The 27,220-nt window shown below is 38.0% G+C and overlaps 1 protein-coding gene across 5 annotated transcripts in view; it reads left to right on the top strand.

Annotated features, from left to right (window-relative positions):
* The window catches only part of MEIS2 (Meis homeobox 2), a 171,895-nt gene that overhangs the window by 15,908 nt on the left and 128,767 nt on the right, over positions 1-27,220 (top strand). For all 5 annotated transcript variants that reach the window (XM_050710828.1, XM_050710826.1, XM_050710827.1 and 2 more), the window contains exon 7: positions 87-201. In XM_050710828.1, coding sequence (XP_050566785.1) covers positions 87-201 — 115 coding nt within the window. The remainder of the gene's footprint in view (positions 1-86; positions 202-27,220) is intronic.

Genomic DNA, 27,220 nt, shown 5'->3' with positions numbered 1-27,220 from the left:
CTCCCCTCTTCTCCCGGTTTTCTTTCTGTTCTTCATTTACTATTGGAATGGAAACTGTGGAAAAAATTCCTTGGCACTGACACCAGAATCCTTCATCTTGGAGAGACCACGATGATGCAACCTCAACGCACTCGGCAGGCACACCGGGGCCCTCCAGTGGGGGCCATGCTTCCCAGAGTGGAGACAACAGCAGCGAGCAAGGTAAAAGGTCAAACTTTTTCCCTGTGCAAAGTAGGCATGACTAAAATAACTCCAGCTTTTTTTATTATATCAGTACATCTGCCTTAGAGTAAACATGGAGTGGCAGACTTGCAGTATAATCAGCTGTAACTTAGGGAGATGGTATTTCCTTTTCTTAACCCACTTAGCTACATTTTATTATTATTTCAAAGTGAAATATCTAATCTTCAAACAAGCTTTGCAATAACAATTGATTAGTTCTGCCAATTCCTTTACAAATTTGGTTATCTACAGTTTATTTTTGTGCGGTGTAAGTAAATATAACGACAGATATACTCTCCAGCTGTGATGCAGTTGTTTGAGCTGAGTTATAGACGGAGAATTTAACCTGTAGTTTTAGCTGGGGAAAAGATTCATATATGAAGTTATCATCAAGCTGCTAAATTATATGAAGTATATGCAAACCCCAAATTAGACAGAAAAACGTTTCTTGCAATGTTTACTTGTACAGACTCATTTCTGCTTCTGAAAATCTTAGTTCAGAATGGTAAATAGAGATAGACCTGAACTGCAAAACCTTTGTTATATCTATGCAGTGAAGCCCTTCTCTGTGTTTCAGGAGGTTTGATTATTTTATTTTTTTTATTTCCTACTGCATTGCACCTTGTGTGTGGTCATCTGCATCCATGCTGAGTGAGTGTCAAAGACTGTCATATTGATATGATTGTGTTTTACACTCACCTGTTAGAAATGTAAGTGGCTCCAGAAGGTATGAGACTCAAGCCTCAAGTGCTAAAGAGTGGGGTAAAGATGGTCTACTGCCACTCTCGGAACCTGACTCAGAATTGTGATTTTTAAGAACAAAGTTTATGGTGGGCTCCATTCTTATTTCTCTTTGTTGTCATGCTATGCCTCAGCTAGCAAGTGCGACACTACCTTTTTTATGCCTTATGATATGCTCCCTCCACCTCCCACATCTGCAACGTTTTGCCACTGCTTTTCCCCTCACTTGGTGGTCACATGTACCCAGCACAGCCAAACGACAAACCCATGATCCAGCTAGCCATGCAGGATCCCAGACTGGGGAGCAGAGCAGCCTTCAAGGCTACTTGCTGCTGCTGCTGTCGGCTTCACGCTGCAGGGAGCTTCCGCCGCGGAACATGGCTTGGTGCCACGCTGAGGCGGCTGAGCTGATGCGCCATTTCACGTCTCTCACGTGGCCGCTGCCTGGCACAGAGCTGGAGCCTCTCCTCTTTCTCACGGTCTGGTGTCCCACCCCCTGTGGCTCTAGCAACCTGCAAAGTTTGTCTCTGGTGTAGCAGTTTGGGTTTATCTCCTATTTGTACGACTTGTTTATGCACTAGTAGTCTCTGCTGCCATGGCACAGGGCGTGATCCGTGTCCAACGTGAGTCACTCAGGACTTTTCTGTGTGCCTGACACAAGGTCCAGCATGAGCTCTTGCAGTTCAGTGACTCCTGAAAGGGAGAACCTGACTGATAAGCAGCAAACCAGCATTACACCTGGCCATAGGCTTTACTGTTGATGAAGTGTTTACACTTTGTACTGTGGTTAGGATATTTGACATAGCAGAAGATCATTTATGTACTTAAAAATGATTCTTCTGAGTCACCTGTGACTGTGGTCATTCCACCCCTAGGTAAGAAATTTGCTCAGGCCTATATCTCTACTCTGTCCCAGTAAGCCTTATAAACTAAAAGCGTTTTTTCATCAAGCTATACCTTGATGTAAAGGGATCCCTTGTAGTGACATCCAGGGATCTTGCATTTCACTAGACAGTCCGATCTTTTGCCATGTAAATTAGAGTGCAGGAGAAATATTCCTAAGCATGAGAAAAAGCAGTTGATTACAACTATGACCTTCCCATTGGAAACTGAGGTTCCTGGCAATATATAGGACTTAAACCTGTTATGCTTACATCTGCAGAAGATGAACGGTTGCTGAAGGGCCAAATCCGTCACCAGTGTTGCCTGCTCTAGCAGAGTGAAACATCGCTCATACGCTTCCCTTTGTACTCGGTTGGGCCTTTTAAAAGGAAGCAGTCGTCCAGTGGCAAATCAGCATTCCTCTCAGCTGCTGGCAGCTGAAAGATGTATGATCGTACAGTGCAGGCAAAATTCCCATTGGAGACAGCTTTGGATTGTTCTTCCTCCCTCAACCCTGGGAAAGACTAGAAAGAGGGAGGCCTAGTGCAGAGATCTGTATTGAATTTTCCCTACAGTTCCTTGAGGGGGGCAGGGTCTACTTTGTCACTGCTGAACTGGCAGGGAATCTGTCCCAGCCACTCCTAAGGCTGGTGGAATGCCATCTTGGCTGTTCTGGCATAGCTACTTGTTTGGGTCAGCTTGGTTTCTCTGTAGTTTCATTAAGACCTTCCTCCAGTGTTGTATTCCACTTGCCCCAGAGGATTTCTTGGGAATGGGAACTCAGTAATGAGTCTTAGGTTACATTAGCAACCTTTGGGCTTTTCCACTGATGCCTGGTGGCAGCAGAGATTGATTCAAACTAGACTCAGTCTCTTCTGGCTCTTGGGAGCTCTGTTTCCATGTGTCTCTGCTTTTGCCTTAAGTCATACAGCTCATGATTTTTAGGAGATGGAAGTGAGATGGGTGAGTGATGACATTACCTCATGCGGAGAAAGTCTGCAAAAACAGATCTATTACATAAAATAATCCATCCATAATTCCTGAAGTTGGAACCAAAAAAGCTATAGGCGTTTTGGCTGCTTGTGGAGGACAGTTTCTTCATGACAGTGCATGACTGCCATTTTGGCATCAAAAGGGTTAATTTAGTCAATGTTTGATATCAGAAACACACTGGCATTGACAGGGTTAAGGAAAAGGCCTTCAGGCAGTAAATGTTGAAAGATTATCCTAATTTTATTAGTGGTGAGTGTCTATGTTGTTCTTAACATGTCACCTCACCTGTTCAACAGAAAACAAAGCTATACAACATATTGATCATCTAACAAACCTATGTACTAGTGACCTGTAATCTACCAAGCATTTATTGACTTCATCCCAGTTCAGATTCACAAATGCAGATCAATGCCATGTAATAATATTTTAGAGATCAGTAATTATGTAGTAGGTATGATTCTCTTTCCCCCTGTCCTGGAAAGAGAAAGAGTTAAATATATCCAATAATAAAAATAAAATACTCTAAACATCTTACAGAGGAGAAAAAGGAGAAGCTGATTTAATGGTCTAATGAGGCCATCTTCCAGAGACTTGTTTTGTGTAGGGCTTGCTTTGACCTTTCGCTTTGCTCAGGAGCCCAACGCTTCATTTTTCACATTCTTGCAATTACGTTAACGCTTCAAGCATTTCTGACTCCAAGTCAGCTAGCAACACCAGGCATAACTCAACACTGTGAGTTTTTCTCCTCTCTGTAGATTCATTAACAGGTCACCGGGGTCCCAACTGAAATTTAAAACTGACTGGTTCTGTTGGGTTAGCTGAGTTATAGCAAGGGAGATGGCAGGAAAGGGGCTGAGAGAAGGGGTGGAGAGAGAGAAGACCCTGGGGTTTTTGTCGGGGAATATATGTGTGAAAACCCTAAGCGGAAGATTAAAAGGTGTGTGCAGCTTTATCGTCCACCCTCTTCTTTGGGGGGGGAGGGGGAGGGGAAACAGATCTGAAAGGCTTTCGGGGTATTGTATTTTCCTGATTCTCTGTGAGACAAAGTGAAAAAGGCCCTTACACGCAAGGCTAAATGACTTCTAGAGTTCTGCATCAGTTTGTACCACGGTGATGGATATGTCGCTCCCAGACTTTAATTCCTATTTAATCTCTTTATGGGATATTTCAAATAATGAATATGGCAGATTATGCATGAAAAGTGGGAAATAAATCTTTTTAAGGTTTAAAAACATGTGGTCTACAGGAAAGGACCAGGGAATACTTTTGGTTTCATACTTTATGATACCAGGATTGTATACCTGCTTTGTCAGATTCTTAGTTCAGTCACCAAAAGGGCCTGATCCAGCAAAGTCAGATGGAGGCTGTTGTTTTTCAGGACCTTTCAGGAAGTTCAGCACCTTTTAGGATTAGGCCTGGGGTGATAAACTTGACCGTAAGTGAGAAGCCAGAGACAGGAAGCTGCTTCTAGGTTATACAGCAATAAAGGTAATAAATGAGCATCAAGTCCAGTTTGCCTTCGTACAAGTAGTTCATCTTTTTTCTTTTTTTCATGTAGCTACTTGTGCTGAATGAAGAGGATCTTTTATATACAATATCTGAGGACTACTATCTAGGCCAATATCTTAAAAGAGTTTTGAGCCATTTTTGTGATAGCTTGATGTTTGACCCACAGATTTGTCCACAGTAGTTTTCTGTGGCAAAGGCTCAATATCAGGTTCATGGCAAAGTCAGATGCTAGCTGAAATCACATGTATTAGTCCTAGGTTATGCTTCTGGGTTGATGCATGTTGGAAAAATCAGATGGTATATTTCTTACTTATATCTTTATGTAATACACAAATTTATGAAAGTAGCTCATAATAACAGGACAGGCCTTCAGGCATTAAAACCACATAAAGCTTTGAACCAAACTCTAACAGGCAGAAGAGGAAAATAGAGAGAGAGAGAGAGGGGTAACAACAACAACAATAATAATAATAAATAATTTTAATAAGAAGAATTAACATATTCATATGAAGTCTTGGAAGTTTAATATACTAAAAGTAATACATACAGGAAAAAAAAAGTTGTAGTATAGGTGAGCTTGCTGAGGCTAGCTAGCATGTATATTCATTATAAGGATTTGGAATATATTTTTATTTCTTTGTATTTTTATATGTAAACCTATAGGGCACAGTTTTACTAGAAGAGAACTGTCTTTTGTAAGAAAGAAATTTCCTTATAGAAAGGTCCAAACATCCAGACTGTGAAAAATCAAACTTCCTAATGAATAATGCTTCACTGGAGATGCATTATTTCAGAAGGCATAGCTCTCATGAAGGTGAACTGTATGAAGTATGAAAAACTCTTAAAGAACAATGAGTTTTTTCAGCTGAGGAAGATACAGGAAGAGAGTAGCCCTTATTAATTCATCTCTTCCTTTCAAGTTTGAGGGGCCCGTCCTTGTGTTGATATGTATGAGTAATTCCCATTAATGGTGATGGGAGTTACGCATGTGCACTGACAGAAGAATAGACCCCTTAGTGTTCAAAGCACATGAAATTTACATTTTTTTCCATTGCTGTAATTGAGATGTTGACAAATTGGAGAATATTGATGAGCCTTTGTTTTAAGTATTTCTTGCCAAGTTTGTTTTATTTTTTCAAGGTTTGAACAATGGTGTGGGTTCAGTAGCAATGAATAATCAGGGTAGAGTAAAGATAACTTTGTATTTCAATATTTTGATGTGCCAATATGAAATAAATTGTCTTAGGCAAATGGAATATGCTGTTTTAATCATTAGCTATGCATGAAAGAAAAATTGATGTTGACATCTTTGCTGTAAAATCGTTGTAATGGGGCCTTCCTTACAATTCATTTTTGTAAAATTCATTTTGTACATTTTGCAGCAATTGAACAATCCCTGCACTGTGAATAGGCAGAATTCCCAGAAATACTGAGACAGTTGGCCCAGTAACTGCTGAGCTCACACTGCACACCACATGCACATTAACCATAATGATGCCAGAACCAGCTTAGCTAAATATAGTCACATTTTAGTATCCTCCCATCCTTTCTTTTCTTTCCTTCTATTGCATGAACAAATACAGCTTCTTGCAGTTTTTGTTAGATTGGTGGGTTGTGGAAACATTTATGTCCGTACTCACTATTCAGTAAGTAGCAGTAAAATTTCATAGTGAATCTTCGCTTCGCTATACTGTTTTCTAATAATCAGGCTGGTGGGAGCTGCAGATTCCTCACCGTTTATTAAATTAAAGCTTAGGGTGTGGGGGATTTAAAAATATTATACATGTATTTAACATCCTCACCTCTTAATTTTTAATCCATTAAGTTCTGTTTATATTTAGGTATATACAATAAAACCCTCTATCAACATATAAGCATTAGAAAACATTTACTTCCATTTTTGAATGTGTTGTGCAGGGGTTTCAAATGCAGCCCAGGAAAACTCTGTCAATGGAATGTTTTCATAGTGGCAGTAATCTCTTTAAAATAACCCTAAATACAATATGACAGATGCCATCTGGAATAATCTTTTGCTAGTTCCTTTCAACTTTTATTTTTTTCTACAGCTAAGTTCATCTAAACCTGGTCCCTTACTCATGTGGTAAATGCAGTGGACTCTTTCCTCCCTTGTATGCACAAATGTTCAGAGAAAATAACTTAAGAGATTGTTACTGTTGAGATGTTTGCCTCTGACTTAATGTTGCTGTTTTTCAAATGTGTGTGTTTATGTATATATTTATATATATTTGTTTATATATTTGTATTTCAAAATGGAAAAGGTAGGATTCCCCCTTAGGCTACTCTTTCCCCCTCGGATCCTACTCAGCCTAACCCAATTTGCCTCCGAATGTTAGATAACGTCCCATTTGCTAAATTATAATTGTATGCTTGTTACAATATTAATGGTTTCATAATGCAATGCATTCGAACATACAGTAGCAAGTGCTTAAATGTCTTCCTGTGTTGTTACAGACTGACTAATTTCTTCCTATATGTGCCAACTTATTTGAAAGATCTAGTGTTGGAATCTCTGGATTTTTTTTTTAACTTAGTCGTGTAAAGGGATGTCTCCTGATGCCTGTTAGAGTTTAATTTAGAGTAGTAATTAAACTTGAATACTGCCTCATAAACAAAAGATAAACAATAAACCAGCCACGTTCCCTGCTGTTTCATAGCTTTCTTTCCCAGATGTTTTAGCCTGATAATTTTTACACAGTGAACTACCTAGCAAAGAGTGCTATGGACAGAGGTCAAAGCCTAGCCCTTTGTAATGAGGTTTTTAAAAACTTTTCTGCAAATGAAGTAGTGTAGAATTTTCCTTTGTGTAGCTGATAAAATTCTAAGATAGAGAAAGGCGCTCATTAATTGACTTAGCAATTCTCTCCATCTTGTTTAACAAGATGGCACTAATTTAAAAACAAAAAACTTTTTTTCTTTTTTCCTTTTTACTGTTGATGACCAAGGAATGTTGCTGTTCCTTAATATTACTGTGCACGGGCATTATATTAAAGTCTTCTGCCATCCTTAATAAATAAAAAGTACCTGTACAGGAGCTGCTCTCTCCATGTTGTGAGTAGCTATGGAAATGTTCACAGTGGAGCACTTCTAATGTTTTTAGATGCCTCCTCAGGCTGCTGGAGCTTGTCTGTCCATTTCTGGACCGCTCCAGTGTCAGCCATGATCTTTCTAATTGCCAGGTAGGAGTGGGCCGCTTGTCTGCAGAAGCCATGTTATTTTCACTGGGTGGGGTAATTACTGAAAGCTGAGAATAGCTGCACTAAAGACACAGGGATACTTTCATGATCCCATTAGCATAAGAGTGGGTAAATTATTCATGCCAAGTGAGGATTCTATGGGGAAAAGTATAGTTAATGCACATAGTTTTTAAATGTATCCCTTTCTGCTCTGAGACTAAATTCTTGTTGGATTCAGTTCTCAGACATTTACGGGAAAGCTCTAGTGGCATGTTAGACGCAGTTCATCTCTCTCTGTTTGCAGCGCTCTCAACAGAGACCATCTGGCAAAGATCCAAAAGGTGATTAAACAAAATGATCAGCTCTTGTTGCTGTGTTACATGTCCAATACTCTGGATTAAAAAACATGACCCACAACAGTCGGCTAACATCATCTCCTTTTTTTTCCCTTTTTTCCCCCCCTCCCTTCCCCTGTAAGAATTCAGATGGTCCACAAATGTCTATGCCATCTTTGTGTCCTTATGGCCCATAATCATGAACAGGTTGTGCAAATGGCTCTTTCTGTAACACGGTCTGTTCCAGCAGCATAGAAACATTTCATATTAATTGGGTCAGTCTAATGTTCATAATGACATGGGGAAAAATTACCCAAATGTGTTCTTATAGTAAACACTTAAAATGTGTCTTTCTGCTATTAGAAAGTGAAATTTGACATCAGGCTCATGTGGCTGATTTATTTTTTAAGGCTGAAGAAAATCAAAGCATGACACTGTCATCTGCTGAAAATAGTTTAAAGCCCCTTCTAAGCAAACAAAAAGGAGAGGGAGGGGGAATGAGCTGTGGTTTAACACCACAATCAGGGATGAATTTACAGTGCTATTCAGAAGAGTACTCCCTTATCATAAACAAGCTGATAATCACACTGAATCTAACTCCCAATTAGCTCTTTCCTCACTCGCAGAGATCAGCATACATGTCCTCCTTAAGCCGTGATATGTTGCTGTTGAGTCAGACAGAACATTTGTATACCTTATGTCATATTCAGAATTTAAGGATTAATGCTATATATTTACCAGAAAACCCAGCTAATCAGCAAGGTAATTTCTCAAACCAATCACTTCAATGTCTGAGTTAAGGTAAAAATGCCAAGACTGTGAATAGGGGACATATGTATCTTATCTTTTTGGGGTTGCACCAAATGCCAAGTACTAGCGTAAATTCAACAGAAACCAGACATTGTTGGAAAGTAATTAAAGAAATATTGAAATTAAACCTACCATATGAGTGAAATATTTGTAGGCCCGCTTTGTTGCGTACATAGCAATTTGCATGGAATTGAACAGTGTTTCTTTCTCTTGCTTCCTGAGTTTTACTTTGCTAAAAACCACAGAGGAGTCACCTCTGTGTATTCAGTATCAGGATCATCTTTGTACTGAGACCCCAGTCCAAAATCAGCAGGTTTACTTAAATGAGAAATTTATTTAAAATAAACAAATAAAGCCTCCAAACCTATGCCAAGAAAAATCAAATTCCACTTTTGAAATCTGAAAAGACCTACCGATGCTGTCAGCTCTCCTTACTGTGCAAGGTGAAAGCAATAGGTAAAAGCTGCAGACGTGTCCGGAGTGCTGGGGTGGGGGGGGTGGCGGGTGGCAGGGGGGGGAAGCGAGGCTCCCCTGGCATCAGAACTGTGTGGCAGATGAAAGGGACCCACATAACCTTGGGGGTCTTAAGGCTATTACAGGGCAACTCATGCTCTGTTATCATGCTGATTTTCAATTGATTTTTGGCTGTACAGTACTTGTTGAAGGCCCTCTGGAGTATCAAACACTGCATTATGGCACTACACATTGTAATACGTGTGCCTTTTGTCTTACTGTCTTTACTTTGCCTGTGATAACCATTCTGCAATTGCTCCGGCATCTGAGGATGTTTTATATCTGTGGAAGAAGAACAGGTGAAAGAAATCTGACGGCCATTTTTAGTTGTCTCTTAATGTGGTGTGACATCTTTGTTCATAGTTCTAAAATTTCAAATCAGTCTGATTTTAAATGACTACAAAACCTTGTTTTTAACTATACAATTACGTCTCATTTAAGTGACTTATCACAGGGTACCAATCAACCCAAGTCTGAAGTCTAAATATAATTTCTTCTTTCTCAAACTTGCTGTATGATTCCTTACGTAACTGGTATTAAAGACTGTTAAATTTGAGCTGAGGTTGCAGGAAGCTTTCTATAAGCTGAAGTGAGTAATTTCTCCAACTTTCTAGCTTCTCCTTTCTTCACTTAAATGATTGTATCTCTCAGGCAGGTTTTTCATTCACTGAAAATCAAGTGATCTACACATAAGCCTTGATAGGCTGAGTATTTTTAAAATCAGATCACTAGCTAAAGATTTATGATATCGTCTTCAAAATAAATGCTTACCATTTTAACCAGCATTTTCTACTACACTAGCTTGCGTAAATCTTCACGCATATAGCGAAAGATGTGAATGAATGTTTAAAAGTCTTTACAAGAATAAAAATCTACATGTGAAAATGCATGTAGAAACTGAGACTTGCAGCTTTCTGGTCTAAATTAGCACGTGGTGTTATGGGAACTACAAGAGAGCAGTATAGCTAGTTGTATGTGCCTGCAGCCTTAACTACCTTGCTAGCTGCAGGCCTGATCCAAAGAACAAGCATGATCACCAGGAAGACATCTGTTATTTCGGTGCCCTGCCTGTATTTCCTCATTTTGTTGCCATGAAGTAAGGATATGGATATCTGCTCAGGAGCAGCTATCTGCAGAACTGAATCCAGTAGGGCCCTGTGTAAGTTGCTCTCTGTTGTGCTTTCTTCCTCATCTGTACAATGGGCACAAGCATAATTAAATGTTGCACGAATGTTATGAATTGGTCATCTGTTCATCTGTTGAGCAATGGACTGCTCTTATAGTCCAGGAATGCAGGGTTATGTAGAAAATTAAAGTATGTTCTAGTATTGGCTTTTATCAATTTCATAATAGCAGCGCTGTATATACTGTATTTGTAAATTGTATTGTTTATTTTAAAACTTCCTCTTTTTTCAACAAAGGTGAAAAGAGGTGAATGAAGTAATCATGATCTTTAAATTCATATATATTTTTTTAAGGTAATAAGACTTAAGTATGTAATGAAAGATGACATGGATCATGTCATCAATTTCTAAATGATATTTATATAAACATGAGAAGTCTAAAGTGATACTTCCAATGTTTTAAAAAATATTCTATCATTACGTGTATATCTTCCTTTTTCTTTTTTTCTTTTTTTGATTATTTTCTCCCCACAAACAAGTACAGTAAACATAGACCAAGGAATACTTGATTTGTTGCCATTTAGGTGTTAGGGATCCAAGGGTAATATTGGCTTAGAACAAGATTGTGCAATGCACGGTATTTCTTTCTTTCTCAAGGATTTCCTTACTGCTCTAGAGCTACAGAACAGGTTGTGATGTTTAGTGACCTTGCACATCAGTAGTTCTGTCTTTTAAACACGGACATTGATTTTTCTTATCCTGGCATGAGAAGATCTAGCATACCCCCTGCTCTGTTGCCTAAGAGCTTTCAGCATGTACGCAGGCAGTGGTGGCTAAGAACGAAGGCTTAAGGCATCAGAATTGGCAGAGGTATCATAAGTAGTATGCTTTATATTTGGAGTTTTTTGTTAACTATGAAAAACCAAGTATCCATTTTCCATTTTGCCGGAGGGTGGAGGGGGATTTAAAATATTTTGTGTAACTATTTTATTATTATTATTGCTTTTAGTCTTAACAAACATACCAGTCTAAATTTAGTCACTTGGTTTTCCAGAGAACTTAGAATAACATTTCAAAATGCACTGACCAGGAGTCCTGCTCATAGGACCAAAGATCTGTCTTTTGTTTATGGGCCAGTGGTGGACTTTCCACAAAAGGTTTGAAAGGAGGCAGTGAGAATCAGTTGAAAGCAGTTCTTCCTGCCCAGAGGGCTGAAGAGGAAGGCACTGTTCACTTAAGACCCTGATCTATCTTGTGTGGAAATCAGTAGCAATAGTAGGGGTGCTACTGCTTTCACATATACAGAATTTGAGTCAATCACATCCACATAAACAAAAGCAAAACATTATTCTTCTGTGTTTAAAAACATACATGAACATACACACACAAAAAAACTCTTTGTTTTTGGTCAATTCACATAGAAAGTACTGTCACTAAGACACACAAGTTCTGCAGAAAGACAGCTATGAGGCTTAATTCTTCCTAATATTTCTGATCAAAATTTCATCGTGCCTTACATTTTAAGGGACAAATAGTAAAACACTAGCTTTTTTATTTGCTTATGAAAGTTTTGAATTACTTTTTTCCTCTAGAGTTTTTAGATGTTTAGTTGAGTTTTAGAGGAAAATATATTTATGTTTTTATTTCAGTTCATTTTTTGAAATACTGTTTCACATCAGTGGGAGATAATTTACTTATGCAGTAAACTTGAAATTACCTTTAAGGAATTTGACTGCTGCTGTTTGATTGTACTTTATATAGTAACTCACCTTGCATACAGGTATGTATGGATCTGGAGGAAGTAAATGATTCATTGTTTTCTACTCTTACATATGGGTGGCTTTTAAGTGACAGCTCTAATGCTCAGCTGTCTTTGGGTTGTATGTGAAGTCACCTTTATCACAGCATTAGGAGCAAACAAAGGGAAATTATCAGGTGGCAAAGTGGTATGATGGCCCATGTGTCCCTGCCTACAGCCAGTGCAGTCGGCACAGGAAAGAGTGAGACAAAGTGGTTTCCCTGTGTTCCCCTGACTTCCCAGCTGCTCCAACTCTCAAGTCCATTGCAAACCCCAGATACTTGAGCTTACACAAGCTAGCCTAGACTACAGGCTGCATAACTTGTTGAAAGAGCTCAAATTATGTTATGGATGGTTACCTGTGTACACTCTTGCTACTATACATTCCTCATTCACGGGCTATGTTTGGGGTCTTCTGCTATCTTGTACAAACAGAGCACTTGCTGTAACTGACGAGGACTGGTGGTGTAGCCAAGAGAGTGAGTGAGGGGAATTCAGCAAATTCTCTATTAAGATGTGATTTGTACCATGACATTTTTAGCAATCTCTGCATTTAATTCGTAAGTAAGTAAAGAGGACTCTTCTCCTTATAATCTTGCATTATGCCCACCAGCTTATTGTGGCTACACTTGGTTAAGCAATTACATTTGTTTAAACTTTCCTTGGGCTTCCTGATATGCAGCTGTGAGTTGGTCATATCTAGATTTAAGGCAGACCCCATCGGCAGAGAGTTCAGCAGAAGTGAATATAGCAAATACAAGCATAGAATTTTATTGCAGGACTTAGTGCTAAGCTTTTAAATTATTTACGAGCGTAAAATTCAGAAATTCGCATGAATTCCCTGTCTAATTTTACACTCCTGCCTAAAGAGGATGGAACATCACTTAAATAGCACAAATCAGAGTTTTTCAGCTTGGAGCTTCCTTCCTAATTCCTCCCACCTCAGATTTACCACTTACTGACGGCTCTCCATTTCGTGGAACTCCTGACCCTATACATCTGTTAAAGGGGACAGTTCAAGATGAACACAGACTCCTACTCAGTACGACTGCAGTGTTCTCTTAGCTCCTACTAGATGCTTGAACAAGCATAGGGCTTAAGTGAAATCCTTTAGCTGAGTCCAAATCTGTTCTTATTTAGGGACTAATCCAAAGCCTGTTAAATCAACAGAAAGATTTTGGTTGACTTCAGTGAGCTTTGGATCAGGCCCTTTCTTGCTAATACATCTGAAATCAATGGAGCTACATTGGGCTTCTGCCAGTAAAACAGGGCAAAAAAAAAAAAAAAAAGAGGGATTGTCCTTCTCCTTTATTCATGTGGTATCTAATGCAGTGAGGTCCTGGTGCTGAAGCAGTGCTCCCGAGTGTTTCCCTGATACAATAATAATTGTTTTGACCTGATTACATCACGTGGTATTCATGAATTCCTAGCCAGCTGGGTAAATAATTCAATTGTTTAAAACATCTAGGTATGCTGTGCATCGACCTCATGCCCAAGCATTCTTTCAGTCTTCCAAATGCTTCATATCAGACAATTTCTTGCTAAACATAAAAAGGGAGGCAAATATTTTTTTATTTCAGGGCAAAACAGTTACTTTTCGTATTTTTATGCTATCAGATTATAAAGAAAGCTGTTTAAAATGAAAAAACAGTTCACAGAACATGGAAAACTTAATGAGTGTAGTTTCTACTGTCAGTTCACTGCCTTGAGAAAATTATTAAAGCCCTGTGCCTTCTCTACAGTCAAAAGGCTACAAGCTTTTATCATTTCTTTATTACTACCTTTTATTTTTATTTCTATTTCTATTTCTCGGAGTTAAACTGAAGTACAGATTATGATTTGTCACTTGTTAACAGTTTAAATGAAGGAATTAGCATTTTGGAGATGGCAAATATTTTTAGTCAAACATTGGCATATACCTTCCATTTTTAGAAGTTCCTACAACAACCAAAGTAGGACCTCAGTCTGACAAGGACTTACACATTGCTTAACTTCATGTACTGCAAGTCCTCATATTGAAATAAAGAGGCTCGCAGTAGAGTTAATATTGACCATCTCAGCCTTTGCAGGATTTGTGCTTCAGTGATGAAATAACACTTACTAGGAAGCAGGTAGTTCATACAAATGTGAAAATACAACATCCATACAAATCCAGCTGAAAGACACTCTTGGAATCCTGTTCTCTGTAAGCATTTCAGCTATGTAATACATGTGAATACTGGGAGTTCCTTCTCAAAAATTACTTAAAGAAAAAGTTCCTAATTATGTTTTCTATAGGCTTTTTCATTCCATTCCTAAACTACAAATCTTTTCCTCAAAGAGAAAGCTAGTAAGTTTTGTTTGTTCTAACTTATTAGACTTTGATTAAATTTCATGTGCTTCTGAGTCCATACACTTAAGATTCATTTTGTGTATTCAGACGCTTAATTTCTTCTGTGCAAAACATCTGTTACTATGTGAAAGTGTGTTTGAGTAAGAAAAGGTTCCTGGTTAATTTTTTTTTTGGTGTGTGTGTGTGTTAAATTTAGACATATTTTTCCAGATAAAACAAAGCATTAATTAAATCTAATGCTTTTTAATAGTCTTGATTTTCTTCAACAGTGCTTTACCCATTTTGACTAAAATAGTAGATTCCCTTAAGTTTAAAGTATTACTTGTTTATTTTTTGATTTAGAAATTACCAAAATGTATGCATTTAGCCATCTTTCGTTTTACAGAAACAAATAAGCCAATCTGTGCTAGCATCTCAGCTGACTTTACAACTTGGTACTTTTTCATGTACAAAGATGACTGCAGCACTTATACTTCAGTTCAAGAGAGAAGCAATAATGCAGTTTTCCATTAAAAACAAAACAAAACAAACAAAAAAACCATAAAGTTTATCTTCATATTGAGTATCTTTTTATGTTTTGATTATTTTATTGCTTCCTTTCAGTGTGATTAAGGGACCATATCTGAATTTCCCTAAGTTCACAAACTTCCTTTAGTGACCTTGAGTTAGATGTAGCTGATAGAAAATTTTCTGCCGTGCATATCTGCAATGATAGATGAAACACTTTTGTTTAGTTGTGAATTGGTTGTCTTAATTATTTTCCTGAGCTAGGTCTTATTATTCTTATTCGCAGCTTTGACCATACTTTGGCATAAAGTTCTGTCTATGGGCAAGATTCTTATGAAAGAAGGGCTTTATTGCTTTTCTTCTTTTTTCTTTCTCTTTTTTTTTTTTTTAATTATTCATTCATTCTATTAATCTATAACTCAGGCTCAGCTGCAGGTTTGCCCCTTTTTTGGTTTGTTTTCTCTTCTGATTCTGAATTTGGGCAGTTATACGTTTCATAGTCAGACCTTTCTAATCTGGTAATTCATCAGTGACATTCAGAGTTTGGTTTCAAACCCCTCTCTGCTTTCTTGTAAACTAATCCTACAGTCCTAGGACCACCAAAGAGAATGTCATTTTAGCTCGAAGTCCACACTGTCAGAATTCAGGTTTACTGTATGCCAATTAACCCTCCTTTAAGCTCTTCCAAATGGCTATCAATCTGGTTTGTTTAAAAGAAATAAGCTGTCCTTTTATTTTAGAACTAGTAACGAATTTTACATCTTTCTAAAGCAATTTTCTGCATTCTTACCAACTTCACTGATGTGAATGTAAAGTACACAATAGGTCAAATTCTGACTTCAGTGGGAGTTGATGGGAGTGCAGTCTGTATATTTGAAAGCAGAATTGATTCAATCTTCGTGTGCCTGTGCAGAAAAAAAAATAATAATCTTATCTCTATATAATTTGTCTTCATATAATCAGAGAATATAGATTTGAGTTTGTATTTCATGTTATTTTCTCTGACTACCTTACATGAGCTCAGAAGAGATACTTATGTTCTTACCAGGGATGTGTGTATATATATATACATATTTTTTTCCTTGTTTATTCACATATAAACATTTTGCATGCTTCCTTAGAGAATTTCCTTGTAAGGTTCAGTTGTTCTTGAGACTGAGAACTTGTCTAGTGCATAATTTGTAAGCTATGCAGAGAGCACCCTCCAGCTGAGACAAACCCGAGAACAACTCGTTTGGACCTGGCTTTTTATTTTTTTTATTTTATATTTTTATTTTGCTTGCCTCTGTGGTGCTCTTGGATGTAAGGCTCCTAGTTTGAGCTGTGGCTGTAAGGAGTGGGGTACACCCATGCGTGTCCAGATGTCCAGTGGAAGATCCATGTATCAGTTTTCTGTTCTGGTCTTCTGGCAAACAGCTGTCTGTGATAACATGCTACATTTTATTTTAGATCATTTGAGAAGGATATTGCTTCTGAACACAAAAAACACACAATGCCCTCCGCTCCTTTGCCTTCTCGATGTTCATTAACTACTCTTGCATTGGCTGTTGTATTTAATGGAAGCGGAGTGTAACCTGTATGGCAAAATGAGACGATCTCCTCCAAAAGAGAAGGGAGAATGTCAGCTACACTTTGGGCAGGAATGCTGTGGTTAAATTCAGGCAAAACTGTCGATTTTTGCTTGTGTGCTTCACCTTAATGCTGAATACAAGCTGTATCTCACACATTCAGAAGAAAGACTTTTCATTTGTACCAAGCTTTTATGGTTTAAATACCTGACTCAGAAGCTTTGTTCTACTCAGATGTTACTTTTTCTTCCTTTTTATAGTAGTCCCTTAAACAATTTCATACCTAGTACCTTTTTTAAGACTGCTATGGATATGAAATATTGACATCTCAAAAAAAAAAAAAAAAAAGGATTTTTCAAACTCATTTAGGCCTTTAACATAGCATCAGAATATTTCCTCCTGTAAATCATCTCTCACATATTAAAAAGCAACTGTCATTTGGTTTCCTTCCTGTCTTATATGTATTTGAGGTTATAACAATAGTAGTTCTAACCTTAGCTTTGTTGTTGTTTTTTTTTTCCTTTAAGTTGATGACTTTGATGAGGGAGGAGGGGATCTCTCTATTAGTTACATTAAGTATCCATAAAGGTGTGGGTTTTTGTTGTTGTGTTTTTTGTTTGTTTGTATAGTATGGTAGAGAAAATAGTAGGACATAGCTGGGGAGGATTAAATCTTTTAAAAAGTGAATTGTGTAAAATCTGGGGCATGGACAAAGATTTGTCAAATTTTGCTTGAATCAGCCTTCATCTGCTATGAGAAACAGTAGGTCTGCAGACAGGCTATGGCTTTTGTCACGTCCAGGGGAATCCACTGAATCTTGGCCTTCATTTAGGATTCCCTCCTGATGAGCAAATTCCCATGACCGCTTTTGAAGCTTTAAAAGCTTTGGTTTGGTTTTAAAAGGCCTCTGAGCACAGGCAATGTTTTCATAGGCATTTAGAAACAAAAAACTGAGCTTTTAAACCTTCAAATGTCGCTGTGGGGATTCACTTCACTTCTCAGCAGACCAAGTCTGAGATAACACCTGCAAGAAGTGTGTGTATGTGCGTGTGGATTTTGTGAAAATCGTGATGCATGATCTCTACTGACCCACAAACGTGACAGTGTGTGTGCGTGTGTATACATCTTATTGGTATGTTTCACTACTATTAATTTTTAAGAGCAAACTATTATTTTGGTTCTGTGGAATGACTGCTGTGGGTAAGCCTATTTTGTTTTTAGATCGCTTTTCTTTCTTTTCCCAGTATATCCTCTGCAAATGCTAATGCTAACAAATGGTCTTCAGAAGAACAGACTATGTGAAAGTCCGTGATTGTTTCATTATCAAAAGGTTTTTTTTATTTGGTTTTGCCTCAGCCTTACTTTTCTCTTCTACAGTTAACACTACTTGTGCAGTAAAAGGTGGTGTTCTTTGAGTAGGTGGGTCACAGCATATCTGAACCCAGATCTGCGATTGTCATATTAGAAACCCCAGAATCACAGAAGGGTTTGTGTTGGAAGGAACCTTAAAGATCATCCAGTTTCAACCCCCCTGCCATGGGCAGGAGCACCTTCCACTAGACCAGGTTGCTCAAATGTATGATAGAAATGAGCAGACAAATCATAAGAACAGTCAAATAACAGCAGTATTAATTTGCACTGCTTTTCAGTTACATTTCTTTGCATCTTAAATACCATAGGTTAATTTTTTTTTAATATTTTGTGGGGAAGGGTAAGGGAGTTCTTAGAATTAAGAGTAGATACTAAACAAAGATATTAACAGTGCTTTTCTCCTGTCCTGTGCTGTTCTCAAAACACCTGTTAAAACAAATATGCACATATTTTGGGATTGATGATACTAACTGGCAAACTTGGCACCAAATAATCTGCTGAAACTAAAATGTTGATGCAGAGCATGTGCTTAACTTAACAGTCCATAACCCTGTTTTCAGAACATTGAAATACCTACCCCGAGGAAAGCTCATAAAACTAAGGTCTTTAAAGTTTGTAGATTAGACCAACGAAGCTGCAGTCATTTTTAAGAGCATGTGTCTTCATTGACTCCCATTAATTCAAGATGGCCAACTGTGTGAAATAAGAGGTATGAAAGTACTGAAGGGCATTTTTTGAAAGTGTGCTTTCCATAGGTTCAGTGGTTAAAGGAATGAGCAGAAAAATGATGCCTGGAAAGGCAAGCAGGAAGCATTTGGAAGGACTATACATTGCAGACAGTTCTGAAAGAACCTCAGCTCAGTTTCTGAGGGTATTTAATTGAGCTTTTTACAACACATAATGCTTAATTCTTTTAGAAATTCCCACTGCCCTTAAGATTCTACTGTTTAGGATTAGATTGAGTAATTTGGAATATCTGTAGCTGTGTTTTCCCATGTGTAACATTCCAGCCATGTCTGTCTGTCTTTACTGTTAAATATATAATTTATAACTAGATAACAATCCTGATAAGCTTGTTTGAATCCATTCTAGAAAGAAATTGTTTTGCATTGTGTGTGATAGCTTCAAGCTGCTTTATAGTAACTGTCCTCAACAGGGAAGGAATCTTTTTTATATTATTCATCTGGAGGCACTAGAAATTAAAAAGCTGAGCTACTATAGCAACTAGGACCTATTTTTTGAAGTGTTCCTGGAGAAATAAACTTTCTGCACCAGGCAAACCTGAATTTGTAATAAATGTATGAACACACGTCATTTTGCACTTGTCCACACAGTGTGCATGTTTGTTTGTTACTTTTAAATGGAAGAAATTAGAATAGGATATATTAAACTGAATAGGATTTTCATCATTAAATTTTTCTGGCTGCCCAACTTTTCTGACAAATTGCTTGCTATCTTCCATTTCACAAAATGCTTGTGTTTTTTGCCTCCAGACTATATACTTTACTGTTATATACTTTGGAATATGGTACTTTTATTTCTCTCCTTTCTCTTTCGTTCTTTTTTTTTTTTTTCTCCCCTGGAATAAACCAGAAGCATCTTCTTGTGCAGAGTAATGTGACAGAAAAGGAAAATAGAATACTTCAGCAGTGAATTGGTGAGGGCGGGGGGGCGGACTGTTTTTTCTCAGTGTTCCTTACAGTTTTTGATAATTGAACAAAACTGGGGGAAAAAAAAACAAGTTGCTCTTAACAAGGAAATTATTTAGAAGTGCAACGTGTTTACATATCTCAATGAGAACAATGCATTGTTAGCTGTGACTGCATGCATCACATGATGCAACCTTTTGACAACCAAGTGTCTGCTGGAGACATCTGTGAAGGGTGACCTTTCGCCCTAAGGAAGAATGCTCTGAAGGTGGGGAATGCAGTTATCTGTCCTGGCCCACCGCGCAGAGACTGCCCACTGCCACCCTCGCACCCGCCTGCTTATGTAGCTCTTCAAATACAGATCGGGTGAGCCAAAACTTAGATTGTCCTGAAAAAATAGAAAATAGGCAACTTGCTTTTACCTTGCTGGGAAGGCAGAAGTTAAGTCAGGGACCTCAGACAGTATGAGATCAGAATGAGACCCTTAACCTTTATGTAGTCCCATTAATTAATAAGTCACCTGAACAGGAATTGCTAATGTCTGATGTGCCTGCCACTCCCTCAGATCATTTACTTCTGTCAATGACTTGTTACCAGTGTTCTGGAAGCCAGTGTATATGCAGCACGTTACCATTCAGACAAGCAGGTTCAAATTATAAATTGCAGTATACAGGCACAGGAGGTACCAGCCTTTTCTTTTTCAGGCAATGGGAAAGGAGAGGAGGAGGGCTTGGGTGGATTGAGGAAGAAACAGTAATAGTAAAACACATTCATCTGAAAACATTCCCAGTGCTTCTGAGTTTTGTAGAAAAGAAAAATCCAGTGCCCTGGCTGTAATCTGAGAAACTTTCTGTTATCATGCTCATTTTCATTCACAAGCTTTGATTTCCTAGTACAGGTGACTCTTTGAACAGCAACAACATGTTGGCAATTGTTTCTTTTTGTAGTGTTGTGCTGTGCTGCTGTGTTTACAGTGGTCGTTCACAGACAGCCACCGGCTGCCTGTTGGTCAACAAGGACCCACATCCCACTTGTTGTAAGTGAAGTGGTGGTTTCTTGTCTCAAGTGGCTGTAGTGCTTTCTGCATGTGATTTTTTTTAACTTTATATATATATATATATATATATATATATATATATATATAATCTTTGGCTGCTAAAACAAAGCAGCAAATATTGCTTCCCAAAAGGTGGAGCAGCTTGAAGAAAACAGGTTACTCCCCCCGCAACACCCTTTAGTCCCACAGAATGACTGCATGCTTCAGCATGGATTTCTCTGCTAGTTGGATCCCAGGAGGCCTTATTGAGTGCAGCACTGCTCAGGGAGTTGCAGCTGTATAAAGTGGGGGGAAAAATGTAGTTTGTACGAATTGTTCTTTACCTTGGTTTGGGTTCAGAATGGCAGCTGCACTCCGACTTTGTGTGTGACAGCACAAAGGACAGCAAAAGTGAAAAGCAAGTCAGCAAGTAGAGAGACAAAAGCAATGATCAGCTAATACAGCTCCACATGGCCTAACTAATTTATGAGAAAAAAACTGTTCTGTTCATTGGATCAGCACTCTGAGGAGGCAGGTGGAATTGTAGGAAGTTTTCATTGAGTCTCTTGAGCAAGTAAGGAAGCCACTAGAGATTCTTCTCAGTTTGAACTTTATCAGGGTCTACGCTTAATCGATATGGTATTGGAAAAAGAATTAATTACTAAAGCAGAATAAAACAGCTGCATTTTAAACTAAGGATCCATCAATTCAGTAATCTTCCAGTTACAGGCTAGGTGCCGTGAGGATCATTTTGACTCCATGTAATGAGGAACTGAGGGAGTTTCCTCATGAACAGGCTGGGAATTCACATTAGCCTATTTCAGCTATTTGTCATCAGTACAACTCATTTCTCCCCTTCTGAATTACAATTTGTATTTGATATACTGTCAAACCCACAAAATTCCCATATTCATGGGACTGAAAGCATTAATGCGGAAATCATTGTCACCATGAGAAAAAGTCTTAACCTTCCTGAGCCTCTTTATTCTATAGGCTGCGGCTTGAGTGGTTTCATGCCGGACATACCTCTATTGTGTTCATTGTGAGGGTCAGGGACCTGCCTGTTGAAGAAGCAGTAATTTGAACACAGCCTGTAAATGTTTCATCTGTAATTTCCATAATGGTGAATTTCAAGGAGGGCTGAGAAGGGTTATGGGAGATGAATTAGGTTTTTAGTGAGCTCATTAGGAAGCCAAACAGAGTTTAGACAGCAAGGCGGTGAGTGTGGCTGTAATCAGTTCTGCTCGCTTTGTTCTCTGCCTTCGGGACATTTTTTGAAAACTTCATGGCAGGGGCTGATGAGAATATACTGAGCAGAGGCTGCAATCTGATGGTTGACTTGTTGATTTGTAAACCTCTTAATTCATTTTTTGTTCAATTTAATCTTTTCTTTCTTAAGGAAAATTAGTTGAATGTTAGCCCTCTTTGCACTATTCACCTCTTAAATTATGCTCATTTTGAGGAGCTTGTTATGCCTGAATAAACATGAAATGACTTGGCATTTTCCCATAAGAGGCACACCCATTTTAATACCATGTATTTACCATTCCTGGAAATGTCTCATTAACTTCTGAAAATCTGTGAGCATGATATTTTTGGGCTACTGTAACACACCTCTTGGCAGTCACAGAAGGCAGTTTGGTTAATGCCTCATAATATCCATTTTTATTCTCAACATGAAGAAAGGCTCTCTATAGAAAATTGATGCAGTTTGCTCTGCTAATTTTCATGCTCATTCCAATTAATTTAACATGACCCAGATTTTCTTCCTCAGGCTCATCCTGACTAATTAGTAAGGCAACACCTAGAACAAGTTCTGTTTAATAACATTGAGGAACGCTAGTTGTGAGTGATTTTGATGCTAATAAAGATATTCACTGATGGGACAGATATTTGATGTCAATTATGGTATGTAATTTAGAAGTCCCAATGTGGTGGATAGAGTATAGGAAGGCTGGCAAATCACTGTGGGAGATAATTTTTTTTTTTGAAGACTTCCAAAGCACCTAGCTGTCCTCAGGGACCAATTAGTTTTTTTTTTTTTTTTTTTGGTACAACTAGTAGTATTGTCAACTAATTCCCCAGTAATAGATGGGGTGGTGCTGCTAAGGAACTACAATCTGTGAAGCACCAACAGCTAGGGTCCAGGCTCGAGTTATTTACTGAACCTTATCACATATGGGAAAAGCAATCATGGGTATCAGAAAACAGCACTGGTTGAAGACAAGAGGATGACCTGCTCATTTTCTTGACTTAGCTTCTCATTCCTTTTCTTTGTCCAGATGAATCAATTTGGTAAGAAATAAATAGGGTTGAAAAAGAGGCCTCATTAATGCTTCATAAATGAATTATGGATGCTGGAATTTCTTATTTCAGAAAAATGGCCCCAGATCTGCACTTCATGTGAGAATTCTCTCCTCTACTCTGCAAGCCAGGGAGAAGTTATCTGCGTCAACATGCAGGGCTAGTGCTTATGCAAGTGTCCTCACTGCAGAGCCTGGCAGTACACATGGGTCCTGATCTCTCAGAGCTCTTTGCCTCATCCCTGGGAAAGCCGACTAGTTTTTTGTATGTTGTCCACACTGGCAGCACCACAGAATATGCAGCAGGTGAAGAGGGAGTTCCAAAGAATGTTTTGTCATTGAGTTCATTGGAAATAGAAACAGGAAAGGCTAAATCCTGTTTTTTACATGACCTCTCAGAACAAATTTCCATTTATGCCCCAGGAATCAGATATGAATAAAGACTGAATGACAATACTATTAACACTTCAGGATTTTGATCAGCCATAGATATAAAAGCCTGTGTGGCCTCTCTGCTGAAGTTGCTGCACTAAGATCTGCTTTTGCTCCTAGTAATGTACATGAAAATACTGTTCTTTAGCCAAAGGAGAAAAGAAGTGAGGTGTCTTTATGCATCTATTTTGTCACAAGTACTTATGTCCAAGAAACTGAGTTCTAACAGAGTACTTAAGGACTTAAAGAGCATGTTCTGTGGTATTTTAACCCTTTAAGATATGCATTTTGTGATGAACATGAAATAGTAAACACAAGAACCATACTCAAATTTAAAAAAATGTAGTGCTTAAATGAGCACTAGAGTGCATTGACATGTTTGTCTTAAAAGCAATAATATACAATATTCACTTATTAAAGAACCACCACCAATTGCTATCAAAAGGAATTTTGTGTTTTACTTTTAAAGCAGTTTTCATTGAAAGCTATGTTCCTTATTCATTTAAGTATTTTTGAAAATCCTTATCCCTAAAATTTTTCCGAAGGTCACTTCTTTGTGAGCCCGTAACAGAAAAGGGAATAGAATATCTTGTGTTATATAAAATGCTTCAATGCTATTAGCATCTCAGTCCTTAGCTGCTGCATAAATCTCTGGTAAGTTTTAAATGCTGACATAATAAAACACAGGTAGGAATTGCAAAAGGGGGTTAATGTCTTTGATGCAAATCTTAATTGCCAAAATCCTATTTGCTTTTTTATTTTATTTTTTTTTTATTTGAGCCCTCATTATTTCAAAGAGTTTTTAAGAGGAGGGGGAGAAGGAGACTGTGTGAAGTTTATTCTAGTACATAATGCCTTTAAACTCTGTAGTTTCCAGCTTGGTGCCACTAACCAACAGAGAAACTGTTTTTGTGAACAGTCTTGCAGTAAAGCGTCAGAGATGACCACATCTATGGCGATTCCTAACTGGTGTCAGAACATGACAATTCCTTGTTCTGGGTCAGCGGTGAATACCTCACTCAAATGGTGCAAAGTCAGCCAGTTTTAATTTTTTATCTCCTCAAGAGTGCATTCAGTGACTTTATCACTGAGAAGAATGACTCCCCTGCCTAGTGTGATCAAGATCTGGAAATGTGCTGCCTCAGCACATTTAGCCTAGACTGCTGCTTGACTGGTGGGGCTTAGATTTGATCTTATGGCATATGTGTCAGTTCTCTAATGGGCTGGGTGAACACCCTGTCCAGAGGGAAACTCAGCTTTACCCATCTGAACCTGAATCTGGAAGAGAAGTCTTGTAATTTGCCATGTTTTTTGTTTGGGGATCCCTTCATACAGTCAATCCTATCTCCTCAGAGGGCGAGTGGGGTGAGGGCAGTTCTCTGGAGCCCAGCCTGTTAGGTTCTTCCCCTAAGTTCAGGAGCACAGGCCAGTCTAGGAAGACTTTGTAGGCACTGCATATTTGTCTCTGGCAACATTTTCTGCTGCAGTGAAAGACCTGAAATGAAATTTTAGGCTTATGAGCAGAAAAGCAAGGCATCAGCTCTCAGAGTGGGGGTCTGTGATTTTTTAGTTTTGTGCCGTGAATTTCTACAGAAATGGTGTTATAACAAGACAGCGTCCTGTGGTTTTGTTGTTTTTCTGCTTCTCTATTTTGTAAATCCATTTCTTGGAAATTTTTGTCAAAAGCTTTTCCCTGTGTTTCTACAAAATTTTGTTCCTCTGTCACTTCTTTTGATCACTTAAACTAGATCCAAACTGTCCTGTGGGACAGGCTGGGTATGGAGAGAGTAGAAGACCATGGCCTTCCCTTCTTATTACTTTGCTTTTTTTTATCATGACATCATGAAACAATCAAGTAAAACTCTAAGACAGGAGAAAATATGTTGCTTGTAAGCCTTTCTGATATCATAAAGATTGATTTTTATTTTATTTTTTTCTGCCAGCCAGTTGAAATCTTCATGTCTACGTGCTTGCTTTTCAGTTTGAGGCATTTGGGTATTCTCAGCTTTATCTTCACTCATGGCTGAAGCTAGATTCTAAGAAACTAGCAGGGACTGAGTAGGTGCTTGGCTCTTAAAAGCTTGCTCTTATTATCTGTAAATGTCTACTGATTTCAAAAGACAGAGTGTTTCAGACCATTCCATTAACCACTTTTAAGCATCCAGTACATACTACAGATGAGACACCCCTGACTTAAACTTTACCTATCAGGCTTCTTGCAGGACAATAACCCTGAAAAAAATGTTCACCGGAAGTAAACATGGGCAGATCCAAAGTATGTAATTGTCAGCTGGGACATTATTCACCAGCTTCAGTGAGCACTGGATCAAGCCTTTGTTGTTAATACCAAATAGCATGTTTCCAAATACCTAACAAGCACTCTACATTTAAAGTATGGGGTTTAGCTTAAACCTAAGAAAGCAGACTGTCAGTGTTCCAACGTAACCCTTCACATTCTGGCATTTTCCAGACTGCCAGCCAAATGAACACTTTAGGAGGAGGTGCATATATATGTCCGCAGCACCCAGCGGGTTTATCCACCCTACTGTGCATAGGTGTTGGAGCTCTCATGGTATGTAAGTTTTGCCAAGTTTGGAGTTGGTTGTTTTTTTTTTTTTTTGACTATGCATTCCCAGCAAGCATCTTTTTTTTTTTGCTGCTGTTCAGGTGTTTGCGAATGCATATCAAGACAGTACTCTTTATTTGTATTTTCTGTAACATACACATTTGTGTACATTTTGTCACCTGGAAAAGTTTTTATGGTTCATTTTGACACTTTCTACCAAAACATTTTTATTTCTTTTTATTCAGCCATCCTTCATTTTTTGTTATAAATCCTCCAATAGACTAATGTGTGTTTTGGACTTGTGGCCTAACTAATGTCCTTACTAATAACTAAAGCTTTTAAATTAGTATCTCTCAGGAATAAATGTCTGTTACATATTTCTAGTCCCAACTTTTTTCTTTTTTAAATGAAGAATTGCTATGAAAGTACACGTGCATGTAATATTTCAGCTGGCACATTTTTAGTAGCTAAATAACCCTGAAAAGGGAGGTTTTAAATGTGAACAGTACACAGACACTTGCTGCATCTGTGGACATCAGTTTAAGTGATGTCTCCTAAACAAGCTGTTGTGTTCAACTGCATATTGTCTAAGGGGAACAACAAGACATTAAAATACATCACAGTTTGTAACTGTGTAACAGCTGTATGGAAAATTGAGATGTTCTGAGTGCTATTTTCCTTTAAAAAAAATAGAAGGAAATTTTTATTCCTAAGGAAACTACATTAAAGGTTTAATGAAGAAAAACAGTACAGGATGTTAGCAATCATCTACTTTTAAGTTTTCCACATTGTGTTACTGTTAAATATAAACAACAACTGCAAAATGTTAAAGGTTAAATATTGATGAGATAATATTGAACTTAATTAGTTAACTTCAACTGCAGGTAGAATTTTAATTGAGTTTAGCTATTTTGACCACATTTGATATTAGTATAATGCCAAAGTTACAGGGTAACAAATAACAGGATAGCAAATAATAAATGGTACTTAAAATCAAGTGTAGCTTTTTAATTTATACCAACTTTGGTAAAGTTGATAGAGGAAACTAAAATCATTATCCCAGTTACTCCAGCAGGGATAGAGATGAAGAACTAAAAAAAAGAAATGGTCTCTTAAAGAAGATGCTCTTTAGGCAGGAAAAAAAAAATTCTCCTGATTTCTTTAATGACTTGTTATTGTTGTCTCAGCTGTAACCAGAGTCTGCAGCTGGTATTCTTAACAGAATTACTGTGAGAATGCTAAAAATATTTCTCTAAAAATATATAGAAAAATGTTTGGAAAAGAACAGCATTTAGACTGCACCACAAGGACATTTTTTGTGACAGTGTTTAGTAT

Source organism: Cygnus atratus, chromosome 5 (genome assembly GCF_013377495.2).
Source record: "Cygnus atratus isolate AKBS03 ecotype Queensland, Australia chromosome 5, CAtr_DNAZoo_HiC_assembly, whole genome shotgun sequence".
Taxonomy (NCBI): domain Eukaryota; kingdom Metazoa; phylum Chordata; class Aves; order Anseriformes; family Anatidae; genus Cygnus; species Cygnus atratus.
The sequence above is the reverse complement of the archived record's forward strand: the minus strand, read 5'-3'. Positions and strand labels throughout refer to the sequence as shown.